Source organism: Siniperca chuatsi, linkage group LG7, assembly GCF_020085105.1.
Source record: "Siniperca chuatsi isolate FFG_IHB_CAS linkage group LG7, ASM2008510v1, whole genome shotgun sequence".
Classification (NCBI taxonomy): domain Eukaryota; kingdom Metazoa; phylum Chordata; class Actinopteri; order Centrarchiformes; family Sinipercidae; genus Siniperca; species Siniperca chuatsi.
This window is the reverse complement of record NC_058048.1, coordinates 28,630,274-28,645,390: the sequence shown is the minus strand read 5'-3', so window position 1 is coordinate 28,645,390 and position 15,117 is coordinate 28,630,274. Positions and strand designations below refer to the sequence as shown.

The 15,117-nt window shown below is 39.8% G+C and overlaps 1 protein-coding gene and 1 long non-coding RNA gene across 4 annotated transcripts in view; one reads left to right on the top strand and one right to left on the bottom strand.

Moving 5' to 3' along the window:
• Positions 1-11,542, top strand: part of hif1al (hypoxia inducible factor 1 subunit alpha, like) — a 24,538-nt gene extending 12,996 nt beyond the window's left edge. For 2 of the 3 annotated variants that reach the window (XM_044201255.1, XM_044201257.1), the window contains 13 exons: positions 257-435; positions 1,274-1,358; positions 1,885-2,000; positions 3,234-3,418; positions 3,606-3,712; positions 4,246-4,393; positions 4,556-4,836; positions 5,498-5,664; positions 5,767-5,862; positions 6,690-6,844; positions 7,615-7,726; positions 8,387-8,510; positions 10,043-11,542. In XM_044201255.1, coding sequence (XP_044057190.1) covers positions 257-435; positions 1,274-1,358; positions 1,885-2,000; positions 3,234-3,418; positions 3,606-3,712; positions 4,246-4,393; positions 4,556-4,836; positions 5,498-5,664; positions 5,767-5,862; positions 6,690-6,844; positions 7,615-7,726; positions 8,387-8,510; positions 10,043-10,110 — 1,823 coding nt within the window. In that variant the 3' untranslated portion in view covers positions 10,111-11,542. The remainder of the gene's footprint in view (positions 1-256; positions 436-1,273; positions 1,359-1,884; positions 2,001-3,233; positions 3,419-3,605; positions 3,713-4,245; positions 4,394-4,555; positions 4,837-5,497; positions 5,665-5,766; positions 5,863-6,689; positions 6,845-7,614; positions 7,727-8,386; positions 8,511-10,042) is intronic. The other variant, XM_044201256.1, reaches the window with a different exon arrangement.
• On the bottom strand, positions 11,411-15,117 carry LOC122878461. The gene is made up of 3 exons (XR_006378493.1): positions 14,981-15,117; positions 14,449-14,523; positions 11,411-11,688 (listed from the first exon to the last, which is right to left on the bottom strand). It is a non-coding gene; the product is annotated as an uncharacterized LOC122878461 (long non-coding RNA).

Below are 15,117 nucleotides of genomic sequence, written 5' to 3'. Positions count from 1 at the left end.
CTGATTTTTATACTTTGGGTGAGTTCATTGCAAGGTCCGAAAATATGGCAGCAACATATACAATCACTGGAAAATAGGCCGACCGGTGCTTCATGAGTAACACAAGTAAACTGTTGCCCACAGATGATGCAGAGCTCCAGTTAGGCAGCTATTAGAAATCCAACATGGGCAAACAGGCAATTAAAGACACTGAAATAGACACGTTTTAACCAAGGCTGTTCTGTCTGCCGCAATAATCACCTGGTTGTTTTTACAGCAGGTGAGAATCAGAAAAAGGAGTCTGAAGAGGAAGAGGAGGAGGAGGAGGAGGAAGAGGAAGATCCAATGGACGTTTTCTATCCTCAGGCGCTGGCTGGCTTCATCATGGTGATGACTGAGGAGGGAGACATGATCTACCTGACGGAAAACGTCAGCAGACACATCGGCATCACACAGGTACATTAGAACAAAAAGCCGGTGCATCAGATGTAAATGTGAGGAATCATCACTTTAAAAGAAATATGTATCTTTAATTTCTCCTGCCAGCCTCTTTAATTTTTAATTAAACTATTACCACCATCATCCAAATAACTGAAGATGTGATTCTTTTTTTAATTCTGTATTGAAGATATTTTGTTTCTCAACCCCAAACTACTCTTTGGCTCTAGATTTTACTACAGTGGTTCTGTACGACTGTATCTTTAATCGGAGTCGGTGCTTTTACTGTAAGCCTCTGAGTAACTCCAGCAGGATGGAGAGCAGAGAGACGCCACCCCTTAAATCTATTCTTAGCTCTGTTTGAGATCAAGTTTATCATTGAAACACATCTAGGTTATGATAAGTGCACACAGGAGTGAATTGCACTGTCCTGCTTTGTACTGTAGAGCTGTAGTGATTAAATCCAACAGTGATACATTGAGTGTCACTTCCCTCAGCAAAGATTCAACACCTTTTGACAATGATTTCATTTGTTTTAATTTAATAGCACTATGATAAATTGTTAAAAAAGTAAAGCCATTCAGTAAAGACAAATGAATTCAGATAAACCTTTAACCAAGGCACCAGTCATACAAAATACATGTTTGTGCATGAAATATATGCACAAAATAGCTAGTAGTATAGTAAATAGTATTTCAATTGAAAGAAACATCTTAATTTGATATCACTCAGTTTTAATTGATTTGAACTTTTAAAATGGATGCAGCCAGCTTTCCAACCTCAAACCGATGCAGCGATTTTGGTTTGTTACTAACTGTTGTTGTTGTTGTTGTTGTTGTTGGTTTGTTGTCTACAGCTGGAGCTGCTGGGCCAGAGTATTTATGACTTTTGTCATCCCTGTGATCAGGAGGAGCTCCGAGACCTGCTGACTCCACGTCCAGGTCAGACGCACCGTTTGTTACGATAAAAATCCTTAACAACAGAGACGGTGTTCAGGAGTTGTAACATAAAGCTTGGACCTGCGTCAATGTCAAACAAACTCACCCATTTTATTGGCTAAGAAAGTATTTGATCATAGTTTGGTCATGTGAGAAGATGAGTTTAGATCAGTTTGTCCTCTATCTTCAGTATTTAATGTTTGAGATTATGCTAGGCTAGTTAGTGTGCTAAACCATCAGCGTGCACGTGTCATAAATTAAAGCCAAATAGATTAGTTCTATCATCCACAGTTTGGGCAGTAAACAGTCACTAAAGGCTGTCATTTCAATACAGAGGAGGCTGGTTTTGTGAATAAGCGTCAGCAGTGGAGTTACCAGCTGTTGAAGAAGCTTTCGATCGTTTTATAAAAACAGTTCTGACTTTTAATGAATCATAAATGTGTTGGTTTGGAAACAAAACTCTATCAACTGAAGTTCTTTGTTTAACTTCTGTGAGCTAACCGCGTTAGCTTTGTCATGTCGCTTCCAGGTTTGAGTAAGAAACCGCTGAAAAAACAGCCGAGCGAGAGGAACTTCTTCCTGCGAATGAAGAGCACTCTGACCAGCACGGGGCGCACCGTCAACATCAAGTCTGCTCTCTGGAAGGTTCAGTATTACCACAGACTGTGTATAAAGACGCGCACACACACACAAACTTATCTCGGTGCTAAAGTCAAGTGTGGATAGCATGGATGTATAATGAGAACTGGAACGAACAGTCCCCTTGCTGCTCAAAAAACATTTTCCCCATAGGCCACCATTATAAAAGAGACGTCTGTAAAACTGTTGACAGGACACCTGGAACTGCAAACAAGGTCAATTATGACTCTTTCTATTGTGAATTTTTGATCCATTGAGGTTTTATATTTGTAAAATGTTTCTCGACCCAAGATAAGCGATTTGAAAGTCTGTAACGTCATCACAATGTGAAGTCTATGGGCCAAGCGGGAACTCGCGGGCGGGGTCAGCGGGAGAAACGCTATCGCACATATTCAGTGGGCCGCAGACCAGGGAAGTAAACCTGGAAGCTAGAGACTTTTTTTGGCGTATGTGCCAGGCGAGCACTTCTCATTGGACTGAATAGTCCGGTGGGGTCCGGTATCCAGTTCTAATAATACATCCATGGTGGATAGCTCTGTCCAGCCAAGAGCAGCTGCTCTGGGGACACGCACGCACAGAGGGCTAAAGTCCAGCCTGAAAGAGATATAAGTGGGTCACACCATCTTTGGCAGTCGGTTCTCTTCACACTGCACAGAGTACATGGTTCACTTTTCAGTTGTTTGTGAAACGCACGTCCACACACACTCATTACAGCACATACACACTCATGCACATGTTTATTCATGTCTCATATAATAGTAGAGAGGAACATTTTTTTTTGTAATAAGAAAGTTCTGGTGTTCCTTCTTAGACCGCAGTTTCAGACTCCAGTTTCACTCAAGTGATAAAAATGAGCTGGACTTGAGACGCGACCTACTCGGTTTCTTGCCTCTCCAACAACTTGAAAGCAAAAACACTTAAGATCCAAATTTTAGCTTGGTAAAATTCTAAAACAATAAAAATGAAATAAGGCTGTGACAGGCATGCTCTGCAGAGCCACACAGTTTGGATACTAACTATTATTGACTTGCCTTGAATGACTTTGATCAGATACTTCCTGAGTACATTATTTATTATTTAGACAAAGTTCTTGTACGGTCGCTGGTGTTAAGACGACATTAAACGCTGCTACATTTGATGCGTTTGGCTTTGTTTTGGAATTGGTACTGAAGTGGTATCTAAAACTTGAAACAATACTCCGCCCTCCATCTGAAATGAATCTTCTTCCTGTTTCTGCAGGTTTTCCACTGTACAGGTCACATGCGCCCGTTTGGGGGCGGCTCCACGTCGTCCCCTGCGGCCAGAGTGATGACTCTGCTGTGTGAGCCCATCCCTCACCCGTCCAGCGTGGAGTTCCCCCTGGACACCTGCACCTTCCTCACCCGCCACAGCATGGACCTGCGCTTCACACACTGCGAGGGCAGGTAGGATGAACACGGAGTTCTCACCTGCTCCAGGATTGTAACTCACCCTGACCTTTGACCTCCCTGTGGATGGGAGGTCAAAAAAACAAAGCAAGAATATCACAGAGAGAATGGAGAGCGCGAGGAATAGAAATATCTGAACCTTTTTTTGTTTGTAATTTTAATTCTTCCGTCTTTCTGTTTCCAGGGTGACAGAGTTGGTGGGATACAAACCTGACGATCTTATTGGCCGCTCAGCCTACGAGTTTCATCACGTGCTCGACTCTCATCATGTCAACAAGAGCCTGCAAACATGTGAGTTTCAGTGTGTGTGTGCGCACATGTAATTACAATTCAAATCTATACTAACAGTGATTATAAACAAAGGCGTACTGTTTAACTCATTTTAACTTTACTTGAATATACTTGTCCATAAAAACTGCCTGAAAACAGTATTAATAATTCATATAAACATGTAGACCTACTTTTGAAACACAACATTTATCACTAATAGATGTTGAACCTTGTGTTGCTAAAATGTAACATGAGCAAATGAGCATATTTGATCTGAGGTTAATCAATGTTTTTAATTCTTTTGTTTCAAGGATTGTAGATGTTATAAGCCCACAGAGGAATGTATAACATCTTTATTTGAAATTAAAACATGTCACTGGTTTTGCTGCGTTATATGTTGGTATAAGTCTGTAAATAAACCAGACAGAGAATGAGTCAGCACACACAGGAGCAGGATTTTTGTCAATGCTACAATCTTCCGTCCTGCATGTATGTACCTTGTGTCCATCCCTTTTCACCCGTCTCTTTTCTGTTTATGTCCCTGCCCCGTGTAGTGCTGTCCAAAGGTCAGGTGAGCACCAGCCAGTACCGTTTCCTGGTGAACAGCGGCGGCTTCGTCTGGGCGGAGACCCAGGCGACCGTCCTCTACAACAGCAAGACGTCACGGCCTGAGGCCATCGTCTGCCTCAACTTCATACTCAGGTACTTTTAAAAAGCAGCGATGATGTGGTAAATAAAAAATGGAGAACAAACTACTCCTTAGAAACCAAAAGATCACCAAAATGCTAACTTTTTTTCTGTTTTCTCTTCTTCTCGCTCTTTGTTTCCTTTCTTCACCTGCTGCGTTGTCGTCTTCTTCTGCAGTGCCGTGGAGCAGTCAGATGTTGTTTTCTCCGTCGAGCAGATCCGTTGTGGCCAGGCTGAAACCCACTCCGCAGCGCTCGCCGCACCAGAGGTTTGTGGGACTTCTGACATCTGTGACTCTGAGCCTGACAGTGAGTGTCTCGCCAGCCCCAGTCTGACCGAGGACGCGGATTCGAATCCCAGCAGCACAGCAGAGCTCTTCCTCAAACTGAAGGAGCAGCCGGAGGAGCTTCTCCAGTTGGCTCCCGAGGCCGGAGACGTCGTTGTGCCGCTGAGGGGAGGTGAGAGAGACCAAAGACATTTCTGTTTACTTTAACACCAGTGATGAAGGTTTCATAAAGAGTGATTTATTAGTTTACCTCATTACCTTCCCAAGATGGAAACTAGCTATTGCATCTTACAAAATGTGTCATTATCAAAAATAGGTTTTGTACCTTTGTTCATCAGTAGCATGTTGTCTGGAGTTTTACTTTCCTCTGCTTTTAAGACAAAACAGGACTAACAGTCTGCAGCCATGCACAGCAGTGCTTTGAGCTAAACGCTAACATGTTAACAATGAAAATGCTAACATGCATGCATGTTAAAAAGGTTAATGTTTACCATGTTCATCATCTTAGTTTAGTGTGTTAGCATGCTTACAAAAAAGTACAGCTGAGGCTGATGGGAATGTCATTAGTTTTACAGTTTTAAGTCATAAACCAAAGTGAACCAATTCAAATGCAAGTTTGCATAAAATCGTGTGTGTTTTGCCATATAATATAGTATTTAGTTCATGTCATTTCACACAAGGCTCATCTTGTGACTTTATTATCAAAGAGCTACAGCTATGTACAAAGTTTAAATTCAATATTTTTGGTTTAAAAGTATTTTTTGCTTTTATTTAGGAATCTATTCAACAGTTGAAATCTGTTGAAACCTCTGTGTGTTTTCTGTTTCTGCCAGATTTTGTTGAGCTGTCGTTCGCCAGTCTGTCCAGTCCAGACTCCGTGCCGGACCACCCTCAGGATCTGTGCACTCCACAGCTGCGACAGCTCCTCTCGCCCATCTTCAACCCCATCACTCCACCTTCATCATCATCATCACCAGCCTCCTCACCTGAGCCTGAGCCGGTAAATACGAGCCTTAAATCTTTTTAAAACTTTGAAAGTATTAGTTTCTGTCAGATTTAACGGTTTACTCTCTCTGTGTTGATGTCTGTCGACCTCCCTCAGAGCTCCTGTGAGGAGGAGGCGATGGACACGAGCGAGGTGGAGAAGTTCTTTGCCATTTGGCCAGAAGATGTTCAGAAGAAAGGAGAAACACTGGAGGTAAGAGCAGAAAACATCAATATAATAATAAACTTTATTTATACAGAACTTTTCAAAACAAAGTTGCAATGTGCTTTACACACCAGGAGTAAAACATTTCAGGAGAAGTGATTTTAAAAGATGATATTGCAAGCCTCAGATCCTCAGACAGGGAGTTCCTGGTCACCTTTAATCCTGAACCGGGACTTAGGAGAGCCCTATCTGAGGCTCTTGCTCATAGGGGAGCAGCAGTGTAACTGGGAGCTAAACCATGAAGTGCTTTAAAGGTGATCAGTGAAATCTTAAAATCAATTCTAAAACTAACTGGTAACCAGTGAAGAGGCCGAAACACGGCCGACACGATCTTGTCTTCTAGATTTTGTTAAAAGCCGAGCAGCTGTGTTTGAACCAGCTGCAGTCTTCTCTTAGAAGACCATCTTTTTGTACAAATTCACTTTCTAATAGTGGAAGTTTCTGACCTGCAATTGGGACATAAATTTGGTCGAAAACCAAAAATGTAAGATCTTGATAAAAAATGACATTAAACTATCAACAATCCATCAGATGGCGTCCTGGTCGAGATCTGGTGGCTGTAAAAACCAGTATAAGCAGGTGTCAACTAAATTATGATGCTTGAGCCTTAAAATGTTTGTGAAAAAGGAAATGTCCACCTAATATAGCAATCACGTTCAGTCATTTCAAACAAAATGAAACTCAAACTGAAGTTTCAGTTGTCTGTGCACAACTTTGGACATTTTTTGCACGCACACACTAAGTTAGCGCCGATCTGTGTAAGCGCTACATCGTACCCGTTTTTCTCTCTGACTTTAATTTCCGTCTTTTCTCAGGACATGGATCTGGACATGTTGGCTCCTTACATCTCTATGGACGATGACTTCCAGCTGACCGTCATCAGCAGTTTGCCAGAGGAAGCCAACAAACCTTCGTCCTCTTCGTCTGAAGCCTCAGCTGTGACACCTGCAGTCACAGTGAACAGGAAACGGTACGATAGGCCAGTTCCCCTCTGCACACTTACGCTTCAAGGATTGTCAGAAGTCTGACGACATCGCTGTGATCATAAGAGGAAACAGACATTTGAAAGTAAACAGTGATTAGATGAGAAGGGATGTAAAATATAAATGAAAAGATGCAACATCTGTCCTGCCATCAGGTGGATACATTTTCTGTTTGATAATTAAATAAAGGATGTTCACAAGGCGGAACGGACCGATGACAACTGCAGCTGCAGAAATCTGAACATATTCGATGGTTCTTTCTGTGCAGCCATCATTTCACAGCCATTAGCTTATAGTTAGTATCTCACTCCAAAATGAGAGTATAGTAAGCATACTTTTGTAATAAAATGTTTTAGCTTTTAATACATTATACATTTAATACTAATGCTATAATCATTTCTGAAATACTGACAGAGCACAGTTGAGTTTCCAAGACGTTCTTTACACTCCTGAAAACTTTGCTATTCTGATATCTTTACATCTAGTGGAACACAAAATGTAAAGTTTGTCCTGAGGGTGGCGCCATAGGCAAGGCCATGTTTATCCTCTCTATGGTGGCCACTTTAGGACATATCAGGCTAATGGATGTCAACCTCAGCTGCTTATTTAATTCTTTATTTACCTGTTTAAATGCAGTATTTGCAAAGTAGGTTGTACAAAGTTTACAATGCAAGTCTAAAAATTCTGCATGTAAAAAACAAAACAAAACAAACATTTCACATGGTTTATAATCTCTCTCTGTCCGTGTCTCTTTCAGGACTCATAACACAGATGACGAGATGCCGTCTCAGCTGATGATTCAGGACAAGAGACAGAAACAAGATGCTTCCTCAATAGAAGAAGAACTTCTTCTCAGCCACAGATTACTGGTGAGTGGAAGAGGAAGAAGAAGTGTTTAGCCAGCACCTTTTTTTTTTAAAGAAGTTTCCAAAGAGTTTTAGAGAATGTAAGGAACCAAATGCAGATACATTTTCTGCCTCGAGAACTTTCCGCTGTATTTAATAATGATTAGCATTTACCTGAAACAAGTGAAACTTTCAGAAAAAGGATCTGCAGGAAGATAATTTGACATAAGAGAAGAAATTAAAAAGTGCTTTTTTGTAGAGAGGAGAACACAGTCGTGACTGTCAAATGCAACAAGAAATCCCAAAAGCTGAACAGATGCTTTCATCCAAACCAGTTTACAGCATTATTTTCACTTTGTAAATGACAGGAAGTGGCAGACAGGAAGCACCAAACATAGCATCAGCAGTTTTTAGTGAAATATTAACCTTTACATTGAAGCCCTGATCACTGTGAATCAGCTTAAAGTCAATATTTCAATTATATTTACATGGTTTGAAACAATTTGATTTCTCTAATAACTCAATAATGATACATGCTGTGTAAATTATTAAGTTCCAAAAATAGTTCAAAATTCAGGGAATGATTTCACCAAATTAATGAAAATTGTTCAAGATGTTAAACTAAGCTTTGACTTGCTGAGATTCTGTGGCTCCCTCTGATCATCGTTTAAACTCCACGTTCAGGGCTGTCTGGAGGAAACCGACCAATCGGATTCGGTCCTGAACCTGGGCCCGGGAGGGCGGAGTCAGCTGCTCACAGACAGAGACCCTCTTTTGGGAGGCATACAGGGACTCTGTGATACTGCAGGTAAGATTAAAACACACACAGTTACAGAGAAATCTCTTTCCAGCCTCAGACTTTGAAACTAATCAGTTTGAGTTCAAATTAAAAAGAGAAGAGATAAATCCTGCTGATCGGCCGATAGTAAAAGTTTTGGCTCCCAGATGTGCAGCACAGTTCTGCTCAAAACACACACTTTCAGACAAGGGAGGAGGGACACAATGAAGAGGGGGTCTGGGGGTCCTCCCCCATTTAAAAAAATAAAGGATTTAAATACCATTTTCTGCATTTCTACATGCTTTTATCATATTCTCAGCTACATAAAAGCAGCACATTATGATTAAGATGGCTACCACGCTTAGTTTAATCATTCTGGCAGAAAAGTGGTAAATATACATCAGAAACAGCTTCTTACACGCTGCATGTTTAACCCAGAACCCGACTGAACAGCACAGGCTGTGGTCTTCAGCTGGTAGATCCGTGGCACATTATTTATGGCCTTATCAACAGATAATGTCACACAAGAAATGTATCAAAATATGAAATATATATATTAAGAAGTCACACACTGTCAATAGTTTTCCAAAGATCACTGTCACTGAATGTGTTCACTTTTGTTTAAGTCCAGTGCTCTTTATTTTGAGGAGCACAAGATAACTCAAAATACATGTCTTTAACTCCCTTTTTAAAAAATGTTTTATAGCCAGCATGTCACCACCGTCCTAAATGTAATGGCTTACATAGGAACATAATCCTTACCTTCACGTATCCACGTTACCGCGTTACCACTCTAGTCACAAACTGTCTGCGACTCGATTACTATTCCGGCGTACGCCTGTGTCAGCTGGGCGGAGTTTGAAATCAAATTAATGTAAAATCAGCACAATGGTGAGCCGGCGGCCGTAGACTAATCAAGTGGACCCAAAGTCAGAATAACGAACGCTAGAGAGCTACCGCGGCGTTTTGCTGATTATGGGGGGGGGGTGTTAGTGTGCACGTTCTCCAGTCACCTGATGTTTTTCCTGTTTTCTTTAAGTGTTTTGTTTGTTTGTTTTTTTTAAACACTTCACTGGTTCTCTCTTATCTTAAAAAAAGATTGCTATATATTTCCTATTTCTGTCTAAAACCCCATTTACACCTGATTATGGAGCCCTCGTATTTACATCTGGTATTGTGATCAGATCTAAATAATTAAAATTACACAGGTACAGCTGGCGAACTTGTCAGGTGATGCTGCTGTCTGGCCTCCACTTATTTTACCGGCGGCAGCTTCCTAACAGGCACTTAAGGTGACCTTTCAACTTATGCGGATTCTTTTCTTAAAAATGTGGCTGATTTTATTCATCTGCGGCAATGTGAGACTGATCGATCACATCCTGAATCCAGTCATACTGTGAATTCACACCTTTTATTAATATGCATATTTCCTTATCCAGGTGTAAATCAGGTCTTAAAGTGATATTCCACCCAAAATCTTCCCTCTGTAGGTCAGTAAGGAGGCTGTCATATCACTTCTAAAGTTTTTGTCCAACCTAACAGCATTTTTCTCTCTCTTCCAGCTCTGATGAGGGACATATTCATACCTCGCCCGCCTGACCTGTCGCCGCCTCTCTCGCCTCTGACTTGACGCAGCTCCTTTCTATCGAACGTTGGCTCGACTTCTGTGTTCAAAGCCAGAAAGTCGACACCGGATCTGTCTGCAAACACAGCAACCCGAGCGCACACATACAACACACCACAAACCCTACGCACACAAACTCACACACGCTGCGTAACCATGATGCAAGGTCCAGCGGGACCTCGTTGCTTGTAGCTGAGGCAGGACAGTCACTAACGTTGAGTGATGTGTTACAGGTGGGAGGTGCTGACGGCACTGCAGTTTCTTTAACCCGTTGCTGCAAAGTTACTTGTTTTCCTTCTATATTTACACTCGATCACTGCTTTAATGTGAGAAACCATCATTGTGCCCAGTCTGTTTCATGATAAACAGCTGGTGGTGCTAAAAACAATGAATGCAAAAGATGTGAAAGATTAAAAATCCAACTTGGGTTAAACATTGAGGCAAGTCTGAAATGTACTTCTCTGAGCAGCTAAATTCAGCATTCAATGTATTGCAGCTTTCAAGTTTTCCCATTTAGTCAGTTTCAGTACTTCGATCATCATTAAACATGTAAAGCCTGGGAAGCATGGGAACTCCCATGATGCTCTGCTTTGCCTTTGAGCCAACATCCGTCAAATCTGAACAGTTTTCTGCTGTTCAAAAACAAACAAAATCTATCTCACTGCCATTTTGTGTGTTCTTACCAATGACACCGGCAAACTTGCTAATATCAGTGGCATCGTTTATTTCAGTGGCAAATTTTTATGTCTTTTTATACTCTTGTGCTAAACCTTTAATAGTGCGTTTACCAGAAAGATGAATTCTGAACTGTTATTACTGTTATCGAAAACCTTGTTGTAATCTTGCTGAGCGCCAGGTGGGTGGAGTTTACCTTACTCGCTATAAGCTAATGTGAGGCGATCACAGAAAACTTTAGTAAATTGACTTTCAGACACATCACTATAACTGTGAAATCTTTGCTTTCTCTGTGGTAAAATCATGTAGATTTGTCCTTTTTATCATTTTAAAATATATAATCTGATTAATTTGCAGTACTGAAGCTGTTATATAAAAACATAATGAGACTAATAGAGTCAGCTTGTTAACATAGTCATTAGAAATGTAATCAAATACTAGTATTCATGAGTTTGAATTTTATAACAAATGGTGTTGAAACGTAAGTAGACTTATTAGATGTATTTTTCCAATTGTAGTGTTTTATTGGCTGCAGACCCTAAAATTGCCCACACTGTTAACTATCTGTCCTAATTCAATGTAAAATGGCCATTTGTTTATTTCAGCCATGTTCACTCTTCCAAAAATTCTCTGTGCCTTTTATCGTCCAAGAAAATTGAAGTCGGCTGCAAAAGTTTCCAAAATCAGATACTGTTATGCTTTCTTTTATTTTCCTGTTTATCCTGTATGTATTCTTAAGCTAAATAAAGCTGTTGAAGCAGAAGCTGCTGTGTGACGTGTGTGCACAGATCAAACATTCACCTCACTCATTGAGCAGCGGCTCCATCTGTAGGCGATCATCAGTAAACGTCTATCTTCCCAGGAACAGGACCGTGTATCCATGGCAACGCAGGTCTGAGCGCCTCATCGCTGTCGTAACAGGAAAAAAAAATAAAAATCATTCTGGGTGTCAGTGTGCACTTAGAAATATCACTTTCAAACTAAAAGCTTAACTAGAACACAAAGTGTGGTTGACTGTAAACTGCCGCTCTGTTTAATCACCTCGCAGCCTTCAATAGAAACATCTGTGGTAATAAAATGTGCTGCGTCTTGTTGAAAAGACCTCATTTCTTGTTTCAGTCTGATGCAGTGGTGAAAAGTAACTAAGTACACATTTGAGTTACTTTACTTGAAGACTGTACAAAAACAAAACATAAGCTTATAAAATACAGTGCTTTGTTAAATGTTAAACCAGTGGTTCCCAACGTTTTTGCCTTCAGACTTCGTACAAAAAAAAGCAGTGTCTGGTCTAAACTTCTCATGGTTTTTATTTAAGTAACTGATCGAAGCCTAAAGAGATCATGTTATCCAATATTTCACAAAGGCAAAAATTTGATATTACAAAATAGAATGCTGATTCTTCTGATTCCTCTCCCATTAATCATCTCACGACCCCTCAGATTTGGGAACCAGTGGACTAAACTAGCAAACTGTATATAAAGCAGTTAAAACTAGCTCCACCTCGAGCAGCTACAACAGTAAAATTCTGATCTAACATAGATGCATCAGTATTACCAATCTAATGTCAGTGTTATCACACTTTTGTGACAGAAATCCTCCAACCCCTCCCTTCTTGCAATAAAACCATTTTGAAAGAGTGAGATTTTTACAGGGACGACATTTTGTTCTTTCTGGTAAGTTTCAAAGCTTCGCTCAGTTTCCTCTCTGGTTGAGACAGATGTAATTCAGTCCGTCAAGGTGGCTTCCTGCCTATGATGTGATGTCCTCAAACACCGGGCAGGGGACCGGATTACATAACGCTGGTTGATAAATGACTCGTGAGCTGTTCAGAGTTCATTGATTTCGCAGCTGAAAAAGGCGAGAAGAAGAAGAAAGTACAAAGTTTGGTAGGTCAGAAAGTGAGTGACTAAAAGCACAACAACAACATGCTTTAAACGCATCATTTTGTCGTTGTGCGGTTGTATTGGGCAGTGGTGGAATAAGTATTCACATCCTCTACTTAAGTACCAATACCACAATGTAAAAATACTCCATTACAGGTAAAAGTCCTGCATTTAAAAATGAGGTTAAAGTACAAAAGTTTTATCATCAGAATGCAGTTAAAAGAATATGCACTGATATATTTTCACATTATTCGATTGTTTATACTGATGCATCAGTGTTTCAGCTCGAGGTGGAGCTAGCCTCCAAAAGGGTCACCAGATAAAGCGGAAACAAGAAGTTCTGTTATACAAACTTGTTTTAGTTTTATTTCCTCTAATCTCTTTTTATGGTGAAATATTGGATGATTGAACAGTTAAACCATCTGAGAAGTTTAGAGAGGGGAACTGCCAACAACTCAGACAGCTGAAAAGTGACAAACACTGCTTTTTTGTAAGAAGTCACAAGCCAAAAAGGTTGGGAACCACTGGTTTAAAAATACATTGTATTTTACAGTTTTTTAATGTAAAATTCTTAATCTGAAAAGTAACAAACTGTTCATGTTAAATGTAGTGGAGTAAAAAGTACAATCTATTTTCCTGAAATGAAGTTGAATTCCAAAGTAGCAGAAAATAAAAACAAGTACTTTAAAAAATAAATAAATAAAATTGTACTTAAGTACATTAACTCAAGTACTTCCCACCGCTGGTATTGGGAAACACTGGTGTGTCTTTATCAATGACTTGTCCACATCCATCCATTCATCTAACTGTAACCACAGCTGACTCCTTACAGTAAACGTCACCAGCTCTTCTCCTTTTCATTTCCTACTCCTCCAACCAACTTCTCCTTTTGGTCAAACACACAAGATCAGATTTTTAACCCTTAATCACCACCATCACATGTCACTGCTGCACTGCAACAAAACTCCGGTTTTAGACAGTATTCAGTCCTTGTAATGACTTACAGGAATGATTCATAACGTTTTCCTGTAAATTATTTGGATCACTATCCTGTTTCCATAAATCCTCTGCCTCGCAGGAAGTGATGCGTTCATGTTTATGGACGCAACAGCAGCAGTTTGTTTGGAATGAACACAAGTAGGCAAAAAGAAACATGAGGCCACACTTATTATCTTTAGGAATAAACTATAGTGTGTTGAAACAATAAAGCAATTATCACTTTTAAAAAAAATTTTTAAAAATCTAAAAATATTAAAATTTCCTAGTTCTTTCAGCTTGTGTCAGGAATGCAACATGTAAGGTGATTGAGGCTACCGCAGTATCAAAGTAAAGTTTATTTAATAAAAATGTATAAATATATATTTTATAAGTGGCAGGCTGCACTGTATCATATGTTCATCAACTTTTAACAAGTTGTTGTTGCACAATATGAAAACTAAAGATGTATCTGCAAGTCTATAAAAACAGAAGTACTCATTAAAAAAAAAAAGTGTTACACATATGAGATGTCTGGTTTCATTATGCAGTAAAGATTCCTACTGAATCTGGTCATTGCATTATGCAAAACATTTCTTATAATCACACCAGGTCGCATTAAAATGTCTAAATATCTTAAAAACTTAGCTTTCCGAAACCTGCAGATGCCTGAAGAATAAATCGGACCACACTGTATGTCATTCAGCAGGATTTTATCTTTTAAACTTAGATCTGTATTCATCCAAGGGAAGTGAACTGAGCAGCTCACTGTTGTTACTGTGTTCTTGTTCACTTGTGTGTGTGTGTTGACCTGCAGCAGGTGGAGGGGGAAAGGCCCATCAGATCAGGAAAACTGTCTCATGAGGAAATGGTTTATCAGCAGGACCTGAAAAAGAGTTTGTTCTTTTTAAATCACGGCAACATATAGTATACAGACTTTTAAAAACATTTTAAACCACGGTTTTAATGACAAATATCAGACTATGTAGTCTTCTTCTCATGTCACAGCAGCAGTACACTAACCACACGAGTGCAAAAAAAACAAATCAAAACACAAGTACTAAACATAAGAGTTAAAGTTCAAAAGTATATCCTTAAAACATGTGCATGCATACAGTGTGCAAATTGTCGTAAGGTGTACAAAATGGATGTAATTATAAGTTAGAAGTTAAAGATTCTTACAGAGAATGTAATTTTGAGTCCAGTAATCAAGATAATGATGGTTAAATTGGAATTTTATTGTTTTAGCAGCTTTTCTCCTATAAAGCAGGCAAATGCTGCTAGATCTCCAAAATTAAAACAAAGAAACAAACGAAGAAACAAGGGGTGCCACAGTAGCTCACCTGGTGGAGCGCGACCATTAATGCCGAGTCCTCGCTGCATCTCTCTCTCTCTCGTCACTGTCCAATAAAGGCAAGATATCCAACTAAATCTAAGAAGTGTAGGAAATAAAAATCCTGAAATGATTATTTTACCTTTG